Raw genomic sequence first — 24206 nt, 5'->3', positions numbered from 1 at the left:
AAATTCAAATTCTTCTATGCTGAGTTTGCTTTTATTCCTTCTATCTGGATGAAACTCCCACTGAAATTAGTGGCAAAGTTCCCATGGCTTTCAAACAGTGTGAGAGGGAAAAGAATGAACTAATGAAGATGTACCTCTGTGTACTCCTTGTAGCTCCTGTTGATTTCAGTCAAACTCTCTCGAGCTGCTTTGCTGGCAGGAGACATTGCAAAAGCTTGCTTCATTTTGCTGGCACCATCACAGAGACGTCTTTGGATACAATAGGCTTCATAAAGCTCATCCACCTAGTGGGAACAAGGAAAGTGTACTGAAAAAAACCCCAGAAAACCCAGCAAAATAAAACCAACACAATGAAGTCATTTGCCTTAAAAGAAAACTCAGCCAAACTGTTGTATCCAATGGAGGGGCTGAGGAAATGAAACTGTGATAGTGTTACAGTCTGTGGAAAAGAAACACAAGATAAAAGTAACTTCCACTGTAGAAATCTCAATGGAGAGATGCCAGTAATTCACCTGCTTGCCCCATACGCCTCTAAACATTGCTACTCATGTTCTCCCCATCGTAACAGTGAGACAGGAATGCAGCCAAACATCTCACTGTGGAAGAGCTCAAGGCAACTGCAATGCCCACACTGCCAAATGTGACTGAAAGTGGTAAATGGCACGTTTAACAGTGTCAGCAGTGGCTTTGGTTCCCTAATATCAGCCATGGATCAAGGCTGTCCCAATATTTGACTAATAGCTAGTATTGGAAGCTGGGAGTGATATTTTGAACTCTTACTGTCCATCCTCCAGAAACTGGGAGTCACACAAGGAATCAGCACAAGTAAAGGACTTACACACAGCTGAGGTCAAGTTTAAAAAGTATTTTGAACTTCAACCTGCCCAGACATTTATATCTAGTCATCTTCTTATGCTCCTTTGACATAACTTAGGGACCCAACATACTGTAAGTGCTCTGGAAGCTTTGCAAAACACAGTCACACACTGAAGTGTCACCTGGATCTAGCTTCAGAGGGGCAATGGATTCACATGCCTCGTACTTTGGCTCCCCTTTTCTCTCTAATCCCTGTACTGAACATATACACTTACTCCAACTGAGTAATATATGTACATATATACACCAGCTATATATAGTGGTTTATATTTTCATAAACTAAATCTGTCAGATACAGAAATGTGGGCTTTCTAACCTATCAGGGTGAGGAGAAGGACAGGAATGGAAGAAGCTGTCTCCTCTTTCTTCTTCTAATGTCCCTCCAAAATCAGGATGATATTTGGGCTTTACCTAAAATAACTCTTTCCATTGTTATCTCTGAAATCAAGAGGTCACTCTGTGTCCCACAGTGCTCCTGCTCGGTAATGGATTTTCATGGCAGAATTTATTTTAATGAAAGCATCCAGCACCTTGGCTTCATCAGTCTGTGACTTTGTGTGCTGCATTAGAGATGAGCCCGATGTGACAATCCAGGCATGTTTCAAATCCCATTTTCCAAGCCTGCTTAACCTCTAACAAAAAGTGCTCTTGCTAATTTGTTTGGAATGGGACTTGTCTTCCTGATTGTTTCAAAGCCTTGGGTCCATTTTTACAAGGCTATCTTGGATAACTGGTGGCTGAAGCCTCGGACCTGAGGGCACCCTACCCAAAACAATGCTTTGCAAAGTGAAAGAGTTCAGCATAAGGTAATGAAGACACAGGTAGCATTTTGCCATTTTGAAGTTACAAGAAAAACTTTCTGCACTCATACTCACCCCTGTTTCTCTTGCAAGCCAGCAAACTAAAGACAGCAACTATAAATAGCTGTCACTTGGTATTTACTTCTGATATCGGAATGGAGCCTAGGTCTGGGATTGATATCCTGCTCCTGCCCATGTGAGTGTGACTAGGACATGCTCATCTGCCCCCCAGGTATGTGGGATCTGCTGTTGTGCACTCTGTTTTCCCTGCTTTGCTTCCTTTACAGAGTGGTGGCAGGTAAAGTCAGAAGGCATCTCTGTGTCCCTGATTAAATACTGCTGAAAAAAACCTTCTCTATCATTAGAAACAAAGATGTTTCTCCACCTGCCCAAGCCTGTGGGCTTTAACGCCTCACACTCAGCTCCTTTTGTCTCTGTTGCCGTGGGTTACAGAGAGTGAACTCATGGAGTTGGCAAGCCTGAGAAACGCTGACCAGCAATACCTCTTGCGTTTGGTGCTTTTCACTCTTATTATAAACCCAAAAACCATTAGCTCTGAGCAGGCTGAAGTGGGAAGGATTTGAATGGAAATATTCTTCAAGTACTAATTTTTGCCATTCATGTTGCCAGCAAGAGAGTAGGTGGCTTGGGGAACAAAATCTCAGTCTATCGCCTTATGATTTATATTTTTATTTTCAGCTCCAAGAGTAAGAGAGGACTGAAATTAAAAGGTTTGGATAGGTTGTCGTAATTAGAGGACTCAAAGCTGTATAAATGCTTTTCAAATGACTCTCAAAAGACATTTCATGTGTCAAAAATAATTCATTCTTTTGTCAGGCTCAAAAAAGCAACTAATCACTAGCAGATATGTTTATAAGTAAGAGCATAAAGACCATGGATTTTGTCCAGCTCTAAAACGTATTAGTGTAAGTCACAAGTACCTCCACCGATATTCTCACCAATGCATTCAAGTGGATGTGGGCCCCAAACCACCCAGCAAAAGCATTAGCAGTGAAATCCAGGAGTAAATCCAAACTAGCTGCTGTGTGTGCTAGAGATAACTGCTGAATTAAATTGCTTTCAGATGCAACTCTCTTTCTACCTAAAGTCTGACAATAAGCATGCTGTGAGATAGATTTTCCCCAGTAAGTCTCCAACCCTATGTTCTCTCTGTACTTAAAAGCATGTGGGAGTGTCTTGGGGCATGACTGGACCTTGGGGTCTCTGGAAACCCTTTCTTTGGCTTCGACCACCAGCCTACCATGGAAAAAACAGCAAATCTGGGAGCGGCATCCCCAGCACAAAGGGCTAGCAGGAGGCCAAGGGTTTGTTTCCTCAATAATATAGGAACAGATGCAGAAGAAAGATGATAGGAGACAGCTCATTACCTTGCTAATGTGGAACTCCAGCCTTCTCATGTATCTCTCAACCGCTTTGATTTGCTGAAATAAGGAAAAGGCAGAGGGTGAGGCACCTTTCAATAAATCAGCAAGACACTGCCATGCTTGCTCTGCTAGTCCCCATGGATCTGAGATACTCCTCCTTAAAACACACAGGATTTCCTTGACCATGAATCTGGAATCCATTGTCTCACCCTACTACTGTGAAACTACTGCTGACAATGGAGCTCCTTCACTTCTTTACTTTAAGTATATTTTTAAATAAAAAAAGTTTTTATTTACTGGGTTTCTCTAGGTTTTTCTAATTTTTATTTTAAAAAAAGCAGAGCTTTTTTAAGGTTAAAAAATAATATTTTCAGTACTCTGAAATCCCATAAAAAATAACGATCAGGTTTTGCATTTCAAGATCTATTGTCTTCCTTAGCAAGCTAGTTTTGAGAATAAACTCAAGCTTGGCATTTTCACTGAAAAAAAAAAAAAGTCAGACTTGATCAGGAAACATTTTTGAAAGCTGTTTTTTTTCACCCAAATTTTCCTGCAGGAAAATATATTTTCAGTTTTTCTTTCTTCAGAGCTGGCAGGAGCAGGAATGAACTGGGGCTTGACCTGGATCCTCCCAGCCCCTGGTGCACCCCTATCAGCCCCCATCTGACTGGAGCTGGCTGAGAGAATTTGCACAAGGAAATGGATTTAATGGCTGTGAGCTAACAGAAAAATGAAGTCTCTCCTTTGCCTCCTTCCTTCCTTGCCTGGTTGGGCTCTGTCTCTCTGTCTGTGCCCATCCCAGAGCCAGTCTGACCTTGCAGGCCTCAGAAAAAAGGTTGGTGGGTATGTTTGATGCCAGATAAGCAAGCACACTGTGCTTGATGCTGCATTAGTGTGCAATACCAGTGCCCCTGGGAAGAGGAGGGGAGTGGGACTTCTTCCTTTGAAAATGCAGGTGTTGGATTGGCTAGCAGATCCCTCTGAAAAAGGTTTCAATATACACTGTATGGATATTGATGCTTCCTTGCAAAATGAGTGTTAAAGAGAGCAGCATACCTTATCTAAATCGTACAGGACTCCCTGCAACAGAGAACACAAAACTGATTAATTTTTCAACACAACAGCACCATGAGAAAGTAGTGTTTGACACTCAACAGAGATCACAAAAAAGGCCATGGCTAGAAGAGGGGCATCAGTGCAAATTCCTTGTATCCCACACCCATCCCTTGGCTGTTCCAGCACCTCAAGAAGGCCACTGTGCATCTACATGATGAAAAAGCATGGATGAAAAAGCAAGGCACGTACCAGGCGTGAGTTTCTTTTCATGTCCTTTAACTGAGCAGTCAGCTTATCCAGCTCTGTCTGGTGAACTTCCAGATACTCACTGCAAACACAAACCAGAGAACGATGCGTGAGCTCTGCAGCACATACCAAGCTGGCTGATGACCATCCTAAAAGAAAATCTGCCTGACAAATGGCTTTCCTCACTGGATGTGTTTACAGACAAAAACTCATTTACGTTGACCTGTCCTAAAAGCAGCTCCCTGTTGCCTTTTTGGGAATAAATAGGAGCCCACTTATTTAACTCTGTATAAGAGTTTGGTGTTCTCTTTACACTGAACAACCAGTTCCAAGTAAGCTAATCTGCTGCTTAGTTTATGGGCTGGTGCCTTCCAGTCGGTGCGCCTGTATCTGGCTGATAAAAGCCCTGTTATCATCTGGGATGTTATCTGAAAGGCAATACAAGCCTTTGATAGGACTCTAGGAAACTCAGAGTGAAAAAAAAAAATCTGATGTTGAAGTCCCAGACTTTGGAAGCTTTTCTCAAAATGTGAATGGAAATGGGATTCTGCCACCTGTATTCCTGTTTTCTGTACAAATATTTTAGATACTAAGTGTCACAATCCAGACCTCAAGAGGTGTACACTCATCTTATGAGGAAGGATCCCTGCTCTTGTTTCTTTAGGCTCTAAAATGTCACAGAAAGCTTCAATCAACAAACAGGATAAAAGCTCTTACTCCAGGCCACTCTTCAGGGCTCGGTAGACCTCTTCCATCCTTTTAGGCTGGGGCTCTTTGGGCGTGGTGCTGTTCTTATGGCCCAAATTATGCATTTTCTTCACCTTTGCTTGGGGCTTCTTGAGTGCAGAGGAATTTTCAATAAAGGAGTTACACCTGCAAAATGAACATCAAAGAGGAAGAAATCCCTATAAATTATAGAAATCCCAAAGGAGTGTAGCTTGAAGAAATCTTCTGATATTATCTCTGCTAGCAAAAATGAATCTGCTTCTGTGCCTGCCAGTTGAAGGACTGCATTTCTTTACGGGTTAAGAATCTGAGTAGCCTGGGATATGTGCTTCCCCAGACATAAATGATTGTCTGGAAATGCAAGGCCAAGTCTGAGGTTCATCAGACATTTCTCTGTCTTATACTATGCCTGTCCTTACACACATTAGAGAACCCATGAGAGAGCTGAGCTACATCCAGAAAAGCAAGGGGAGCCCAGATAATCTCAGGTGCAAAGCCTGCGGGTCCTAAGGAAGACTGGGATTTGATTAAGAGAGTTTCTGGAGAACAGCATCACTGGTCTTCAGTATGGAGTGTATGGCAAAGTGAGGACAGTTGTGCTGCATACAGGTGCCTTTTTGGGGACTTTGCTGGTGGGTAGGTCAGCATCTAACAATCACCATTGACTTGGGCTGACAATGGGAGGCAACCCTTTGCCCACTGTTACTCCTCAATAGCTAACAGGTGGTCTGGCACTGGGAGACTACACAAGCTAAAAACAATTGTAAAGTAACCTCTGGGAGCACCTGGAACTGGACGGCTTGGGCATGCCTGACTCAAAGCCTTAAGTCCTGTCTAGCTAAGTGGCAGTGCACAGAAAGGCTCCACAGCCAAGCTCAGGGAAACAGCTTTGTTCTGAATTCATAGTGGTGCAGCAGAGAAAACTGTCTTTTAGGCAGCAGTAGTCTTAAACAGGAAGTCATGGCAAGTGTATCATGTGTAGTGTTCTTGCACATTTCACATGTTGAAAAGATCACTGCATAAGTTAAAATGATTCTCTGAAATTCTCTCACAGCTCTAAGGCACGTGAGGAAGCTCTGAGTTAATGGGGGAGAGGCAAACAGGCAGAGGGTAATAGCTTAGTTATACAAACAGTATATAGACATTTCAGCCTAGGACACTTTATTTGGCAGAGAGTCAGAGAGAAAGAAGTCCTCTCTCACCTCCTTTTCCCCTTCATCCCCTAAAGCCCAGGACTCCTGTACAGCCTGATTTTGAAATTCCCCTTAGAGAGAAAGGGCACTTGCCTGGACCGTCTTTCCTGAAGCCCGCTGAAGCCAGCAAAGGACTGGCTTCTAATAATCCCATTAGGACCTCCTGGGGAGAATGAATGTGATCCTATTGACATGATGTCAGGGAGCCTTGGAGATATTCCTGAAAAACAACAGAAAGCATGTCAGTGAGGATGGAGTCACAGTAAAAAGCAGGCAGTGAGGCTGGAGAGCCTGCCCATCCATGACATTCAGGGATACCTGAACCCCACAGGGGGCTGCAAGCCAGGGCACAAATCAGTTTGCATTTCCAAATAATTCCCACTCAAAACCAAAATGGTCCTATTTTAACTCCTGACTTTCAGCCCAGGGTCTACTGAAAATGTACTAGAGACACAAAGAGGGGCTGGATGCAGGACTAGAAATTTCTGCCATGCCTGCCATGCTTCACCCCCAGCCCCAGTGCCCCCATCTGTCCTGGGAATTATTATGGCAGTGTGCAGAGCTCTTAGGAGGCGCTCACCATCACTGTGAAGCGTGATTATATACAATAATAATTTTAAAAAGGATTGATATATCATGAATGCCCTGCAGCTCCCCTTTGATCCTTGATGCCATGGCTGTTCAGCCCAGGGGCTACTGAGAAGGAATACACAGTGGGTGCATGTGCAGCCATGACATGCTGTGATGACAGGGATGCCCTCCACTGTGAAGAGAGAGGAGCAAACAAGCTCCAGGCACTGTGTGCTCTGTATTTCATGTGTCTGGGGGGGCCTCAGCAGGGAGGAAGCCCTTGTCCTCTGTGTGCTCATTTCCAATGCCCAGCTTGGCATCTGCACTAAACTAGGATGATTTCAATCCATCCACAAATAAATAGCAGAGAAGTGCTACAGTTCACAGCAGCTCTGTTTGCTGCCACAAGGGAAAGGGGGAATGCCTTTATCTTCCTCTTCTCCTTAATCCACTGTTTTTCTTGTCTCTGCCCTTGGCAGACAATTAAACCGATTTTTCTGCTGGCTTGGTTTTGTGCTGCTCTGCAAGAGGGATGCCCCACCGATGTGTGAAGAACACCATGGTCAACACAGGCCAGGCGGCAGGGCAGGGGAAGGAGGAAAATGGAGATGCTGGAGAAGAGGGAGCTGGTCAGCAGGTACTGCCAGACACGGCTCCCTCATCCTGCAGGACCCATCCTCTCACCACCTCCATTCTTCCTGGGATGTCACTTCAGCTGATGACACCAGTGTGCTGTGAAACGGACTGAAAAACTAGGCCAGCTTAAAAATAACCTGACAGAAAATGAAAAAGAGGAGTTTTAGCAGTTTTTTTCCATCTATTTTAAAAGCTGGACCCAGCCTGCCCCATGCCCTCAGTTCATTTCACTCCAGTAGCTGGGCTGAGGGATGAGCTTGGTAATGAAGCAGGATGGTATGGCAGGGGCTGGAGCTGCCTGCAGGCAGCAGAGCTGATGTTCTGTGAAACTCTGACCTACAGGGCTGAGAGGGTGACAGCAAGTCCAAACCATTCTCTCATCCCCACAGATCAGGAATGATTGCAAGTGCCAAAAAACCCAGCCATTTGTGAAAGCCAGAGACCTACACTGTGAGCCTTCACAACTGAACATATTTATTAATGATAAGCACCAAGAGCTACGTGGTCCTTGCATGGCAAACATTCACTGCAGAAAGCAAATATGTGGGGAAACATTGTGCACTGTTCAGTTATATTTAATTTGTAGCATTAAGCTGGGCAAATACTCTTTGGGGTGGCAGTAGGTGCCATGGTGATCTACTGTTTCTCCTTGGAGGAGACTGCATTGCCCAAGGAGCTGCTTTCTCAGGAATATTTCTGCAAGACTTCTGCCAGAAACATTTCTTCCAGTCCCAGAATTGCCAGCACTACTACTAATGAGACATTTTCTCTATTGCACAACCCAGCCAGAGTACATCTTCCTGTTTTGGAAGTGAGGGCTGCCCCCCTGACTGAACAGCCTCAGAGACACCACATGGTGTCCCTGGCCTAGCCCAGGTGCAGCCCACCCAGCTCAGGGCTCAGAGAGTTTAACCACAGCAAGGATAAACCCCTGAGTTGCTCTCAGGCAGACCAGGACCATGAGCACCTGTACTGGGCAGAAACCCACGGTTAGGGCAGAGGGTGGAGGAGCAGAGAGGCTCTGCAGCAGCTGCTCCTCACAAACTCAGAGGATACCACAGTGAAGACGCACTTTGGCTAACTCACACAGGGATAAACATGCTCCAGCCACAGCTGGAGGTACTTGAGTCTTTGGTCAGTGAGAACCCAAATTTGGCTCTGTATTCACCCCTACATCCATAAGGCGCTCAGCACACCTCTGCAGGGCTGAGCTGTGCTCAAGGCTGGCTGATATTTGGCACAGCACTTGTCGGAACACATTTTGCAGCTTCCAGGGTCACAGCTCACAACCCCACAGATGGTACAGAGCTCCCCCGTGCCAGTTTATGGCTAACAGTTCAAGCTCCACAGAGAGCCACTCCTGAGAGACAGAGTGGAAACCACCCGACCACAGTACTCTGGGGTCTGCACAGCAAGTTCCCTTCGGGTTTGCAAATAACCTTTAGACAACTAGGCTGCAGTCTGCATGCTCCCATACAAGGATTTGCATTAAAAATCAGGTCCAGAGTGCTAAGGAGCAGAAAATCCCTTGCAAGTGTTCTGCACTTGCATCGCTTGACAGGATGATTAACAGAGACACCCTGACAACATCTGGAGACCTAGGAGGAGCTAAACAACACTGACAGTCAGAGGAGATTTAGCTGCATAAACATCAACCATTCCTCAAAAAATAAGAGAGATAAAACAAAACTTGAAGTTGGGTGCTGAGCACAACCACATTGGCCATGAAAAGGGCTTTAGATTCAAAATGGTTGTGCAAAATGCATGATCTTCTGCATGATTCTCTATTAATATGAACAGAATATGAATGGCTTTTACTCTGAACAGAATCTTAGTGTCCAAATCTGACTGTGCAGAAACCCTGGAACTGTTTTGGTTTTCTTTTCCTTTGGGCAAACTTAAAAAATAAATAATCTTGGAAAAGGAATGTACTTATTTATTTTCTTTATTTTGCTCAAGCACTCTGATGGCTTTGAAAGGCTTTAGTAGCTAAGACTTTCCCCAAGATACCAGAAAAAATGTGCAAGAAGTGCAATTGAAATGCAAATTGAAGACCTGCCTGGAGCTACTTTTGCTTTGCTTTTGCATAAAATGGTCAGAACTCAGAACCCAGATAGGCTTGTGGCCTCTCCCTATATATTATATATAATCTTGGTGAATAATGTATGTTTAATTTCTGTACAGAAGAAAGCTGAGATAAAAGGAGGTAACAGAGTCAGAACTGGTGAAATCTCCCAGTTCTGTTCAGTTATTTTCCATTGGTCAGGTTAAAGGTTGACTCTATTGTACAAACACCATCTGTTCTTAAGATTTAAACTAATATTCATAATATGACACCTCAGACACTTCCAACCAATCTCAGAAAATTGCAAACTCTGCATCAGCCCCTTGGCCCAGATTCACAGAGACAATGGCTGCATATGGGCACTGCATCAATGGATTATTAATGATACCCAACTCGCAAATACACTTTGAGCGATGAGTATCTGTCATGTAGCTGTGATATCCTTTGTTGAGAGGGGTTTATCTTCCTGCCTTTTAAACCACTCACAGGTCTCTCTGCTATCAACTACATAAGCCTACCTCTGACTTTAATAATCCAGCTGTATCCTGCATGGATGCAGTTGCTAGTATAATTTCAGTAAGGCTCAGCCCATGAGGATTCACCCAGATCTCTTACTGGTCTGATGGGGATCCCCACAACCAAACACTGCTAAGGGGATTCTGGTGCTACGCCAAGGTAGCGATCAAGTTTCTCAGTCCACATTTAGCAGTTATGTGATATAACGCTACTGTCTTCTACATGCAGTATAAATTTTGCTCTCAATATAATGTAAGCTGCACATCTAAAATGATATTAAACGCTTCTGTGATTTGAGAGATCCACTTCAGCAGCAGATGTAACTACGCTTACACTTTTAAATCTATATAGTTAATGAACCAAGGATGTTTCACTTTAAAAAGACACCAGTCTCCTTACTGCTAATATAAGCATGCCCTGTGTAGAAGTGTAAGAAGTATAATTAATATAATTAGTACTGCCCATGCTAAGCATGAATGATGAGCCCATCAGTGAGTCAAGGGATAAGGTGAAATCCTATCAGTACTCCTCTGCCCTATTCGCTGACAGCTTGCAGCAGAGAATGGCAGATAATTGATGATGTCTCTGTCCCCAGGGAAATAAAAGTCCCCTTTTTCAGCTCTCCTTTCAGTCTGGAAATGGGGAAACAGCTGAGCCTGAGCTAATGAGTGGGGAAGGGACAATCACTTCCACAGGGCTGCCCTCTCTTTATCACCCTCAGCACAGACCTCTACCTCCCACAGTGCCAAAATATTTGATAAACAGTGTGGACTTTGATTCAAGCTAAGAGGAGAAATTCAGCCAGAAACATATTTGCTAAATCTAGTGTGAGTTTTGCACAGTCCTTTTTTTCTTTGCTTCTTCCCCATGACCAGTTTAGAGATGGTATTTTTTGCTCACCACACAATGAAGGGAAGTTGGTTTTGCTAGATATGTGTTAGCAGTCACGTAAAGCTGCACTATACAGTGGTGATGGTGCTCTTGAATTCTCCTGTTCTCTCTTTGCTACAGTGATGGCTCCAGGTCTAGAATTTGCTGTCAGGTGTTAGGGAGCTGTCTGAAGCTGAGGCTTCGAGGACACTTTGGGATTATGTATAATCACTGATTAAATGGGAATGTGGTAGGACTGAGGGACTGAAAGCATCCTTGATAATAATTTTTTCCTATATTATTTTCTTGTGTGACACATGGTTGAAGATCCGTTTTGGATCTAAGGAGAGGTAATCCCTACAGTGAGATGGTTTGCATGTTGATTCTTTTGTTGACCTATGATGGTCCACAGGCTGTCTGTTAAAAATTAAGTGATAATTATTTCAGTTAAGGTGAGCTGAGGGAGACCACTAACTAATATGAGTAGATGGCTACAAAAGTCAACTGATTCTGTTTGGCATGCTAGGAACATTTCTTACCTGCAAACCTGGGGTATGTCTGATAAATGAGCTGATATCTTTGTAACTAATGAAAGAAAAGAACATTTTCCTCTCTCATCTATGCCAAGGCCTATATTCTGTTTATTGGGCTGGCTGGCCTACAAGGGTAAAAACTTCTAAATGCTATGAGATGACATTTAGGACCATGCATCTCTCCAAAAGACAACCACAATAAGGGAAGAACTGTTAAGCCGTAGAAGTCATGTCCTCCTCCCAACCAGCCAATTCTTTCTGCTTTGCACTCATAAGCCCAAAGAGCACAATGCAATTCTAAACTTACACACGCTCAGTTGAGTGCCAAGCTCATTCAGTGCACCTTCAACTTATTCTGTTTGCTTTTGTAGCCTAAGTCTAGTAATTTTTAATAGTTATTTTTCAGCTTCTTCCTTCTGATTAGCTGAATCACTTTGGCAGTACAAGGCCAGCATGGCCAGTAGCCCAAATAACCACCTGGAAATTATGATTTTCATGTTCCCTAGGCTCCTAGAAGGTACAGAGGTATGCATCTTGGATGAGTTTTAGGTTTTTGGGGGTTTTTAATGCAAAAATTTGACAGTGACATGTAGGTAAGAGTGCTCAGGAGCATTATAAAAACTTTCACAAGAAATTTAATTCTTGCACAAGAGTTTTTACACTTTCAGGACAAAAACTCTTAGGCATGAGTGAGCAGGTTCATAATTTCTATATGTGTCAGGAAGATTTCTGTGAGGGTCTCCTGGAAGCACCTGTAGAAAGGTGTCTTCTGTTGGTCAATCAATTACACCAGTGACAAACTTCATGGCACATTTTATGCTCCCAGTGATTGGGCTGCTCCTCCCTTGTGCAGGGCAGCATTTGCTAGAGCTGTACAGACACGTGAGCTCCATCTGAAGAACTATTCTTGGTTGCCAGAATAAAATCATGTGCATTTGTTTCCCCAAAGTCCAAGGCTTAGAGACATTCCTAAATAGTAGCATATGGCTACACTGACAAGTGCACTTCCCAAGCCTACATCAGCCGGTGAAAGGCCAGCGGATCCGTGAGCTTCAGACGTTAATTTTAGCGTACAGAAAGAGCCACGTGGGCTCGCCCGCGAGGCTGCAGAGAGCAGAGCTGCAGAGAGAAGGAGATACAGCTGAGATGGAGCCCTCTCTTCAAAAGAGGCATGTGGGAGCCGGGCACCAAAGCCATTGGCAGCCACAGCACAGGAAGGGAAACCTGCTCCATCTCTTTCAGCAACAAGAATCTTAGCTTAGCCCACTGCAGCTCATCCTGCTCTTGCTGAGGTGGTAAATTCCCCACCATGGACAGCCTCAGCACTGATTATCCAGCAGGATCTCTCTGAAGACTTGAGTGCACTTCTCACTGATGACTTTATGTCCCTCAGGGACACCTACAGTCATTCTATCATTAGCTGGATTTCAGTACCTTCAATTTGGGTGGATTCAGTTTTTACAACGCACAAAGAAATGTTTATGCAAGTGATGCATCTTTTATAGCTCTTAAGCCCACAGCTGGGAGCTTTACTTTTTCATACAGAAATCCCTGCAAGTGAGCACACGGTGCAATTACTTGTACCGAATTTCACCTTTGTTTCAAATAGTATCAAGCATTAGGAAAAAGATAATAGCAAGGCTTGTACTTTTTGGTCTCATTTCTGTAAGAACATTTAAAATGTTGCATGTAAGGTCATTTTCAATTCAAATTCTACAGTATTTGCTAGCTCATCACTAGACACCCTGAGCAGAAATACAAATTGTCTACCATCTGGAACAGCCCATGTTGTTTGTTCTGCTCCTCCTACCCAAACTGGATGATGTACATAAACCAAAAAAGCAATAGTAACAGTAAGGAAAAAGCTAACAATCCAGGTCAAGAGCAAAATGGTAAAGTAGATATGACTGTAAATGCACAGAACCTGATAGACACTGCTCCCACTGCAATACAGCTCCACAAATTCAGTAAGTCATCTCTCACACTAGTCTAGATACCACGGTCAGTGTGAGGACTTTTAATTTAATTTTATTTTTATTGTAAAACATGCCTTTGGCTCTAATGCTCATGTCCTCACTAGAACACAGAAATAAGGACTGGCAGTGGCTAAGGTGAAAGCAGCACCCTTTTTGTCTCATACCACAATTAGCTTTCTTCCTTCCCTTTTCACAGCTACTCCTTCACCAGAGCTCTCAGTGCAATGCCCCCGTTTCTCTATTTTTGTTGCCAGGGAGCCTCTGCTTAACCTCCCCTCAGAGACAGACCTACACTGCAACTTCCCCTTGGTATAGCTGAAAACCTAAGGAGAGGGAAATGCAAATTATTTCACTATAATAAACCCAAGGAAAATAAATTTGATCCTAAATGGCTCTGCACACAACAGATGGGTTCATGGCAGCTGACCTCCTTTTTTTTTTTTTCAGTTCCAACATTTATTTCACACTGGTGGCTGGGATGAGCATGCGCAGGAGCCCACACAGAGCCCTCCCTAATCTTGCCCCCTAGAGCATTAGAGACACAGGGCAATCATATTCAGCTGGCATTAGCATAAATAAGCAAAATTTGGTCTATAACTGTACTTATAAGCGTGGCTGAGGGATCAGAATCTGACCATCTAATTACATTTGACATTCATTCATCTCAAACTCACCCCAGTATGCAGAATTGTCTTTGATTAGAAGTCAACTCCAATTCTACTCATCACTGATAATTCTTTATGTCAATGTAAGATTTAATTAAAAACTAAGTCCCACTGCTGTTCAAGTGCTGGCAAATAATCTAAAGGAAAAGCACTCCTGAAACCCAGCTGAGAACAATCCTCACATGCTTTCAATCCACCTTGCACAAAATCCCTAAGAAGCAGTTCAGCGGCAGTGGCCTGAGCACACATCTAACCATACGGTCATTCTGGAAGCACTGCACAGTAATAAAGGTGCAAGAACTTGGGCAGCTCTGTTATTGACCCCTGCAACAGGAGGTGAACTATTAGGAGCAATCTTGTGAGCAGTTAGTAGGACTAGCAGGGTGCAAAACAGGTCGTGGGAATTCCTCCATCTAGGAGCAGCCTAGCTACTTCTCTACCTCTTTTAGCATACATCTGGTTTACCACAGATGTTGGGCGGAATTTTGATTTCTTAGCTCAGACCACAAAACTGACCAACTTATTGCCCATTTTGGCAAATATTAGTGTTGGGGAGGCCTAGGAACCCATGAGTGCTGCAGGGGGTCTCCCCTGACCCTTACTGACCAACAGGAATATCTGGGCAAGACAAGGAGTAACATCTGAGCACAAGTGGGCTAAGACAGCTCTGATGTCAATAAATGCAACTCCAGCGGGAGTCCTTTGGCAAAATCCACGATTCATCTGAGCAGTGACCTAAATTTGCACGTCAAGTGTAAGCAGCACAGAGCGGCTTCACTTTCTCAGACTGTGCAAGGAATGAATATAAAAATCTTCTCCTTGACAGGAGAGAACAGCAAGGGCTAGCAAAGTTGTTCTTGAGAATGTGGATTTCTTCAATTACTTTGCACCAATATTTTTTCCACTGACGACCCTCATTTAATGCAGATGATAGCAGCATGGGCAAGGACAGAAAGCTCAGGATACCATTTCTTTGCATCTGTAGAAAAGTAAATGCATCAAGTAAACACATGCAGGATGGTTTGGGTAGCCAGTGGGCTGCTCTAGAGATTATTTGTTTTGCCTCAGCCAAGACAGACAAACTAGCTGTTCCTGGTATCCACTCCAGGTACACTCTAATATAAGCATGAGTGAGCTAAATTAAACAAGTAAGACAGGCTTTTCATCCCTGAAAGGAAAGTAAAACATCATTGTTGTCAAATCCTTTCAGCCACTAATGAGATACAAACGCTTTGCTGCTCCTCTTTAAATACAGGGGATTAGGGTGACTTAAAGCTCCATGGATGTTTATATGATCGTTCTATTTCCAGGAGTGTCGTAATGGCACACTGCTCACTAAAATACTGCTGAAGATACACCGTTACATGTCCTAGGATGAAGATCTTTAAAACTGGATGTTCTTTCCCAGACATGAGCATTGCAGAAATAGATTTATTTAATCTTTTTGACACCTTACAAGTGTGGCCACTTAAAGAGCATTGCCATAAAAGTCCTGTGTTACTTCATTTACATTTGGCCATAGCATCTGTCTGAGGCTCTCTTCCAGTACATCAAGTAATTGAACACTGTCCATGCACAACCAAGAATGGCTGTCTGCTCTGATGCAACTCGCTTGTCTCTTGGCTTCAGTTAATTTTCAAATTCAAAACTTCAATCTTCTTACATATATGACTTTCAGAAATTTTATTTAAAGTTATGGGGGAGTTTATTATTCTCTTGGCTACAGTATTTTAAGCTTTAAAAACCTCTTGAAGACACAGGATACAAGTTTACTGTCACAAAGCCAACGCAAACCTGATGAAACCCTTAAATCTACAGCAGACAGACCTAGTCAGGGTTAATTGGTAAATTAAATTTGTAGTGGACATTAAAAAAAAACCCCAAATCCCGAGTTCAAAATGTCATATGCTCCAGCTATACTATAGGATTAGTTACCACTTGAGTTTTCAAATCACAGAGACATTACAGATAAACCGAGCATGAACCAAAAAGATCTGCCAGTGCTTTCTGTCACTGTACTACAAGGTAATTATCTTGTGTAACTTTTCATTGCACAAATTAAGGCAGCACATCTTGGCACATCCCTGCTATTCCACAGTATGCCATTCAAAAGGAACAATTTACTGAGGCCATTGCAGGCTAATGACAAGCTTTTAGGAATGACCCTGTAGCATGTCCTCTGCTGCCCTTCCTTTCTTCTTTCCTTCTCTGTTGATTTCTGCATTTTCCAATTCATGTCATATTAACAGACCCTCATTAAGGATATAGGAAAAGGAGGATATCATGGTTTTTCATGAGGATGGAAAACTATTTTGCCCTTTTGCCAATGAAGGTAATTGTCTTCCTCAGCTGGTGGCAGCATGACATACCCACAAGAAATACAGTGCCTGGAGGAATCCTGTGTACAGGGTTCAGTTGAAGATAGGAGTTGTTACACTGGATCTAGTGCTGCCACCTTCTCCACTAGGAGGGAAGATTATTTTCTTTTTAAGTGTAGAGCTAGGAGAGAATGGGAAAAAAAGCAACCTTTTGCTGGGCAACTGCATATGAAAAGCCATCTAACCTTCAGGGAACTTCTGTTTTCAGTGTAGGGCATGAAAATGAAATGTATTGAAAACATTTCCAGTCCAGCACCTGCATGATGGGACAAGGCTTTGTGGTGCAGCTGTCATCTGGGGAGATGATGACAACGTCCCCCTCTGGTTTCAAAGAAAGCAAAACCTTACCTTATGCAGGCAGAATTTTAAGCTGATTATTCTCTGGCCTCAGCTGAGTCTTGGCATTTTTAATATAGCTTTGTTTGGTTTTGTGTAACACAGATGACTTACTGCAGTGAGCAATTCCAGCTCCCAGCTTTATTAATCTGAACATCTAATAAACTAAACATTTATCTGTTTATTTTAGCAAACATCTCTTCTTATATGCAAGATTTTGTGTATATCTAAGTAGATGTGGCCTGCAAGTGCCACACAATGTAAGGAAAAGCCTCATGGATCAAAGAGCACCTCACAGTCAACTGCTTCCAATGCCACCAAAACCTCTTTGTGAAAATCCAAGTCCTTCTTTGAACTAACAGAACACTTTTGTGGATGTACTGAATGAGACAAGGAAAGGGCAGTCAGTCATGCAGGGCAACACATTATACACTTAATTGAGCATTGGCAACAGCATCATCACCCACTGATGTGCCTGTAAGGTTGGGAAAGTGCACAGGGATAGCTGTTGCTGCCATGATCCAGTGACGCTTGCAGGGGTGACCAGAGAAAAAGGTGTGTCCATACCCAAGGAGACTCACTGGCCAAAGACTACACGCAGGGATATTATTGCACAAAGCTGTAATGTACACCATTACTTCTGTACCACAGTTAAAAAGTTTTAAAACCAAACATTTTAAAATTAAATACTAACAAAGGATGTTAAACTGCTTAATTACAGAAAAGGCATTTTCCTTCATGTTACACAAGACTATGCCTATCAGACTTTGAATACAGAGCTACACTGTCTGGCCTATCTGCCTGCAGCAGTATCACAGATTAGTGTCACCATCTCAACCCCAAGCACAAACCCTGATCCTCAAGGTTTCTAAGGCATCCTCAAGGGGTACATTTGCTACAAGCAAAAACGTTCTTCATCTGTTCAGATTTAGGCTTCTAGCAGATGCAAGACAAATCTGAAGAAAAACACCTCATTGAGGCATAAATCAAGCAGTTTTGGTTGTTCAGAGAGCAAGATGTTAATTAGGGGAAAGGGAAGCTCTGGTGTTCAACCTTGCATGGTCTGTCAAAACATAAACCTCCTGCCACTATTTACAGGTTCTTAATTGCCCATCTCCTACAGATTCCACTGAAAAGGAGTTCCTTCCTTTGGTCAACTCAAATGGAAATGTCTAAGTAGCAAAAGATAGGGTTGGTCTAGACTGGTGTTTTTTAGACGTAAAGGCACAAGCTAAAAACAGAACCTCAGTGATGACCAGATATATTTTCTCTATTGTGATTGCTTTTGGAGTTAATGGATGACTAGAAGTCTTCCTGTTGATGAGGTTTTTCAGGATAAAATCATCTAAGACAAATATCTGGGTGTTGCAGCTAGATGAGATTTTTGAATTAAAAAAGAAAAAAAATGGTTGATTTTAGAAGGGATTATTTGAACAGTTCTGGTATCACTGAAGGGTTACCAGCAAGGTGCACAACCTGGAAAGTAATAGCTGCTGTTGCAGCTAATCAGGCTGTTTGAGGGCCAGGAGAGAGGGCAGGCTGTGAGCAGTGGGACAGCAGTAATGAGGTGGTTGGCTCTGCCAGCCAAGGTCAGCTTACTAAAGGCATCAGAGACCAGAGAGCTTCTGATGCTCTAAAAAGGCTGGAAGATAAAATGTATTATTGTGACTACTTCATGTGTTGCACTGGTTCCAGGGAACTGTCAGCTTCAATTTGTTCTTCCCATTGAAAAGAAGAAAGATGCTCACATACTTCTGCGCTAATCCATCATTTCTTTTGTGCTGGTCGGGAAGTAAAAATTACAGGATATCCTTGCAACATAAAAAGACATTAGAGAAAGATAACTTTAGGAAAAAAAGGCCAGTAACTTTTTGTCTCGTGCTTAGAGGAGTTCCTTCTTGAGGGCACTGGGTGCAGTGCCTGCATGCAAAAAATAAGGCAAGGTTTGTACTTACGGCTACCAAAAAGCTATTTAAGTAGACCTGGAACTTGCCCTTCTCCACACCTACCAAATCCTGTGGGGGAACATGTACTGGGATTGTTGTTTCTGATCATGGCTTGCTCCCTGGAGCCTTGCTACAGCTCCCTAATTAACCTGGATGGGATTGGGGAGGAGGAATCTTCTATCTTCCAAACAGCACCAGATCCAGTAGCAAAAATACTTCAAAGCTAGAGCTGAAGAGCAAAAATTCAAGGGATTTAAACCAAATCCCCTGGATGCAGACTTGCAGTGATAGGAGAGGGGGTAACGGCTTTAAACTATAAGAGGGAAGATTTAAGCTAGCTAGACATGAGAATATATATATTTTTTCTTTTGCACTGGGGGTGGTGAAACACTGGCACAGGTTGCCCAGAGAAGTGGTAGATGCCCCATCTCTGGAAACATTTAAGGTCAGGTTGGATAGGTTCTTGAGGAACCTGATGTAGTTAAAGATTTCCCTGCTCACTGCAAGGGGCTTGGACTAGATGGCCTTTAAAAGTCCCTTCCAACCTAAGCCATTCTATAATTCCATGAAGGTTGAGATAAAACTGGTGCCCACTTGCTGCAAAACAAGACCTGAAGGTTGTCTGTCCCTAGGATGCCAAATGGGGATAACACCAATTCCCAGAGAAGATTACCTGGTACCCACTGCTTCCTTTCCCCTTGAAATACCTGCCTGGAGGTATTTTGGGTGCCAGAGCAGCAGCTTTATGGGAAGGGACAGGACAGGATTAAGCCAGCCCCAGGCCAGCCACACAGCCCACATGGGTGCAGGTAAGTGAGGGCATGAGCAGTGTTTGCACTGAGGAGCAGAAATAAAGCTGCAGAACAGCTGTGGAAAAGAAAATGCAGACTCTGCTTTGATTCGGGGTATGTAGGGAAGGACAGTTGTGGAGCTCAAACTGAGCTGACTGCCCAGCCTTAGCTAAGTCATTCCTGACATTAAGCAGAGAGATATAATATGATCCAGTTTATTGCATCCAGGGATGCCTTCCATTGCCAATCTCCTTCCAGCTCTCTCAGGGGGAGTTGGCAAAGCCCATCCTGCCATTCCTCCTCTAGATGCCTGGCTCCCCTGCTCACAAACTGCCCTTCTCATTGACTCTGTTACGTGTTTAAAGTGCAGCCACCGTGGTTTGTAAAGTCTTCCAGGGCAAAATTGCTTCTGCTCTCAAGAGGCTTCACATTTGACTTTAAATTCCAAGTGGGCCCAGTTCTTTCTCTCTGCCTCCTAAAAGGGCAAGCACATCTCGGAGTCAATGCAACAATCTGTGCAAAACTAGTGGAGGGAAAAAAAAAATAAATCAGCGTGTGCTCTTCCTGATTAATTTTGAAAAATCTCTTACTAAGAAACTTCTTTAGCAACCTCCCTTTCAGAAAATCAGCAGGCACCGTAAGCTGAGTGAACAAAATGACCTCCAAGCTCCCGCTAAGTGAGAAAATAACCATTTCCCCCCCTCTCCCATTTTGTTAATAGAGTCATCCAGGAACCACACAGCTTGAAAGAGATGTGACAGGCCCCTATCTGATACTAATTCACATCCCAGCCCTCTCTAACAAGCCCGTGCCAGGAGCTTGTGCTCAGGCACTGCTGTCCTCACTTCCTTCCCAGTCTGCTTTCAGCTGATGCTCCGTGCAGGCTGAATGGCCACAGACACAAGCTGTCTATCTCCCTGCTGCTCACAGCCTAGCTTGCCTGATGAAAACTACCCCAGTTAAGTGGGTTGTCTGGGAGCAGCTTGTCATTGACACATGTACAGCATCAGGAAAAAAAAAAGTGTCAAACCAGCCATCCCTTTTTTGGAAAAAGCCAATGCTGCCTTTGGTTCTCACTCCCACTTCTCCCAGCAGGAAAGCAAGGCAGCTTCTCGGGACCTTTTCCAGCAGTGCACTTTGTGTGGAAGTTACCTTTCTGCCTGTTTGGATTTAAGACTATCAAAGAGTAAAAAGGCAACCCTGCATGGCATGTAAACATGCCACTGTGAGCTCTGAGGCTGTGCTTTGTACCCCTCTTAGCCCAAGTGTTTGTTCTGTGATACAGGTGAATAAAATGGTCATGTGCCTTGACAGCACAAGGGAAGAAAAGCACCTTTTTCACTCACAGATGGTCCTTCACAAACCACACATTCCTCCACTCGCACGTTCCCAAGCACATAACAAATATTAATTCTGCTGCAGAAAAACCTCTAAGGTGTAGCTGTACTGTCATTCTAGAGAGGAGCAGCAACAAGGCAAAGCTAAGTGCTCTGTTTCCTATGCAGGATCCTGGAAAGAAATTAAACATGGTGCTTCTCAAAAACAAAACAAAACAAAACAAAGAAAACCCTCAAGGCCCACACTTTGTCAAGGAAATACTGCTTGGATGCCAAAAGTTAAATCAGCATCAGGTAATGGATGCTGGGATTGTTAAAGTTCACATTGCACAAGTGCTCAAGTGCTTATCTGCACTTGAAAGCAGTACAGACACCATCTTAAGTGACTGTCCTAATCTTCAGTTACTAGCTTAGAAAACGCTGGATTTATGGGAAAAAATATAAACTTTGCTTCCTTTAGACTCCCACTGTGCAACATACATACCCACCCACACTCATTTAAACGTGGAACAATCTGTCACATTTGCCCATTATGGTTACAAAGCAGGGCTCTGAACCCATCCCAGTGGATACCTTTCTGAGTCTGGCCAAAAAAAAAACCAGATCACGTTGTGTCTCTTCCCAGCGTGTGAAGATCTGCAAGACAGCTGGGTAACCAGCACAGGAATCTTTCAGGAAATACACCTTCCTCCTGTCTCCTTCCTTAAGATCTCTGTTTGCGTACGCTCCTGCCTTTGTTTATGCAGGAGAGGGATGCTTGTGAAACCTAATTAACCACCGAAGAAGATGATGTTTCTGTTTGGGAGCGTGTTCCCTGCCCCGGGCTCCAGCTGCGTGACAGCAGCTCAAACACGGTAATTAAAACGAGCGCGGCTGAATGCATGGCCAGATTAATGAATGCTGAAATTACACTGGGAATACACTCAGCTCTTCCCAGAGAGATGGATGAAAGGGTGCAAAGGCAGCATGGCCACAAGCACACAGTTTCCAGAAAGCTTTTTGAAACTTTGAATGAGAGACAGCAAAATGCTCGGCTAACACAGCAATGGAAAGACCAGTCACAGGATTAGGGTGACCTTTTGTAACCAGGGCATTCAAAGGTACACTGAAGAGCAATGCCAGTGTGTAATGTGTTCGCATCAGTCCTTGGGAACGAGCCAGAGGACTGGAAAGGGAACTTAAGAGGGTCTAAGCTCTCCGCTAACCAGTAATACCATAAAAGCCCGCTGGAAATAGAAAGACAAGACCTAAGGAAACGCCGAGACTTTTTTATGGAAACGGGGCTAAGCACTTCCACGCTCGGTGCGAAAATACTAAGCCAGTTTCATGCCCCTCAGCGAACACCCACGTTCAAGATTTCCTTCACAATCACAGCCTAAAACCATGCCCCAAAAGATCACCTTCGCCTTCCTCAAAACCTTGCCGCCGCCGCCGGCGGAGATGAGCGGGGTCGGGACCCGCTCCTGTGAGCGCGGATCTCCAGCCGGGCTCGGCCACGTCCCCGCTCGGCAGCGCCCCTTCCTTCCTGCCTTCCTTCCTTGCCTTCCCCGCGGGCCGGGCCCCGCGTCCCCCCGGGACCTGCCCGGTACCTGTTGCTGCCGGCTCACAGCCCGCTCCGGGACGCCGCTCGCCCGCCGCCGCCCAGCGCTCCTCGGGCACCGCGGTGCCCCATCCCGGGCGGCAGCGCCCGCAGCTGGGAAAACTAACAAACAGCGAATAATATATTTAAAAAAAAAAAAGAAGATAAAATTAAAGTCTTTAAATGAAATAAAAAATAAAAAAACTAGGAGAAGCGAGGGCAGCTCGTCTCCCGTCGCCGCGCACCGCCGCTCTGGCAGGGAGCGAAGCCGCTGCCGGCTTTTCCTTGCGGAGCTGTGGGAGGGAGGGAGGGGGGCGGGGGCGGGGGCGGTGCTGCTGCTCGGCCACCGCCCGCCCCCGCCGAGGGCACCGCGGAGCCCCCCGGGCTCGGCCCCGCGGGATGCGGCGGAGCCGGCGCCGCCACTGCCTCCGTACCTTTCTGGGAGAGGCGGCCGTGCGGCTCTTCCGTTCTCCCATTCGATGCGTCTGGCCCCTGAGGCCGTTTGTCCCAAAGACGGAACATCGGCAAAATCCCTCTGACCCTTCCCGCCTGGAATGGGGCAGGGAAGGGGCTGCCGCCGCTCGCTTTCCCCGTGCCCGGTGGATCACTCGCTGCAGCCTCCGGTGCCGTCAGTAGTGTGTGTGTGACAGCTCTAAATTTGGTTATTGGGCGGGCTGAAGACAGCAGTTAAAGGCGAATATAAATGAAAGAACGTTGCAATGAATGGATCTTTAAGAAGCTTTTCTGTTTCCCCAAGAAAAAAAAGGCAAGAATGCCGTATTTTCCCCGAGGCTGTGAGGTATTTTCTTCAAATTTAGTCTTCCTTCCAAAATGTACAGTCCTATTTACTATCACTATATCTCTCTAGATAGAGATATGGATTTTGCATGTATTTTTTGCTAGCCTTAAGACTTCTTCATTTCTCTTCTGTGACTTTTTTTAATACTGGACTTTACATCAGCCAACAGACGTACCAAACACACGTTGTATTTTCTATATATTTGCTGTTCCTCTGCCAGCATTTAAAGCTGTTGTAGGGTCCTTCAACAAGCTCTCCCTTGTGCCTCTTCAGCAGCTGCAAGGGGTTCTCTTTTGGGGGAGTGGGGAGAGGGAGTGAGGGGCAGAGGGAATCCCTGGCAAATCTATGGGGTTGGTAAATGTACACAAATAGGAAGGAGGCTTGAGAAGTCAACGCTGATACCCTCCCCATATCCCTGTATCTTTCCCCATTTGGGTCAGGATAGGTAGACTCACCACTTTGAATGCAAATGTTTTCATTGAGTACACTGACCTGTCACACAGAGGATGATACTGTATGAAGAAGTTAAGCAAATGACAAGAAGACAGAGCTAGGCTTTTAAAGAGCATTGTGAATATAAAACAACCCCCCAAACTGTCCCTGAATAAAAAAATCCAAGCTGCCAATTCCAGATGACCTATCATCTTAAGTAATTTTCAGCAGGAATAATGAACAAGAGTTATTTATATTGTATACCAAAAATAAACCCTGTAGCCTTAGAAAGTAGAAATGAGAGAATATTACTCCAGATTTAGTAAAAGCAGAGAAGGATGCTCTTCACACTGGTATGCAGACCTCTGGGGCCTACAGGCTGTTTCCAAGGTTTCTGAGTTCACATGGGCTCTACAGCAATCATGGCTGTGGTATTTCCAGAAGCACCCATTTCTCCACTAGAAAATGTGCAGGGGCTGTTGCCAGCACAGTGTC

General features: G+C 44.3%; 1 protein-coding gene across 6 annotated transcripts in view; it reads right to left on the bottom strand.

The window, feature by feature from the left end:
* RIPOR2 (RHO family interacting cell polarization regulator 2) overlaps positions 1 to 24206 on the bottom strand; it is a 69412-nt gene that overhangs the window by 30272 nt on the left and 14934 nt on the right. For 2 of the 6 annotated variants that reach the window (XM_033060774.2, XM_033060804.2), the window contains exons 2-7: positions 6376 to 6502; positions 5081 to 5236; positions 4367 to 4445; positions 4118 to 4141; positions 3065 to 3118; positions 135 to 284 (exon numbers count right to left, since the gene is read on the bottom strand). In XM_033060774.2, the coding sequence (XP_032916665.1) occupies positions 135 to 284; positions 3065 to 3118; positions 4118 to 4141; positions 4367 to 4445; positions 5081 to 5236; positions 6376 to 6502 (590 nt within the window). Of the gene's footprint in view, positions 1 to 134; positions 285 to 3064; positions 3119 to 4117; positions 4142 to 4366; positions 4446 to 5080; positions 5237 to 6375; positions 6503 to 22490; positions 22744 to 22914; positions 23111 to 24206 lie in introns of those variants that run through there. The other 4 variants (XM_033060790.2, XM_033060765.2, XM_033060796.2 and 1 more) reach the window with 4 other exon arrangements.

The sequence above is a fragment of the Catharus ustulatus genome, chromosome 1 (assembly GCF_009819885.2).
Source record: "Catharus ustulatus isolate bCatUst1 chromosome 1, bCatUst1.pri.v2, whole genome shotgun sequence".
Lineage (NCBI taxonomy): Eukaryota > Metazoa > Chordata > Aves > Passeriformes > Turdidae > Catharus > Catharus ustulatus.
Note: the sequence above shows the minus strand (reverse complement) of the source record. Positions and strands in the feature narration are given on the sequence as shown.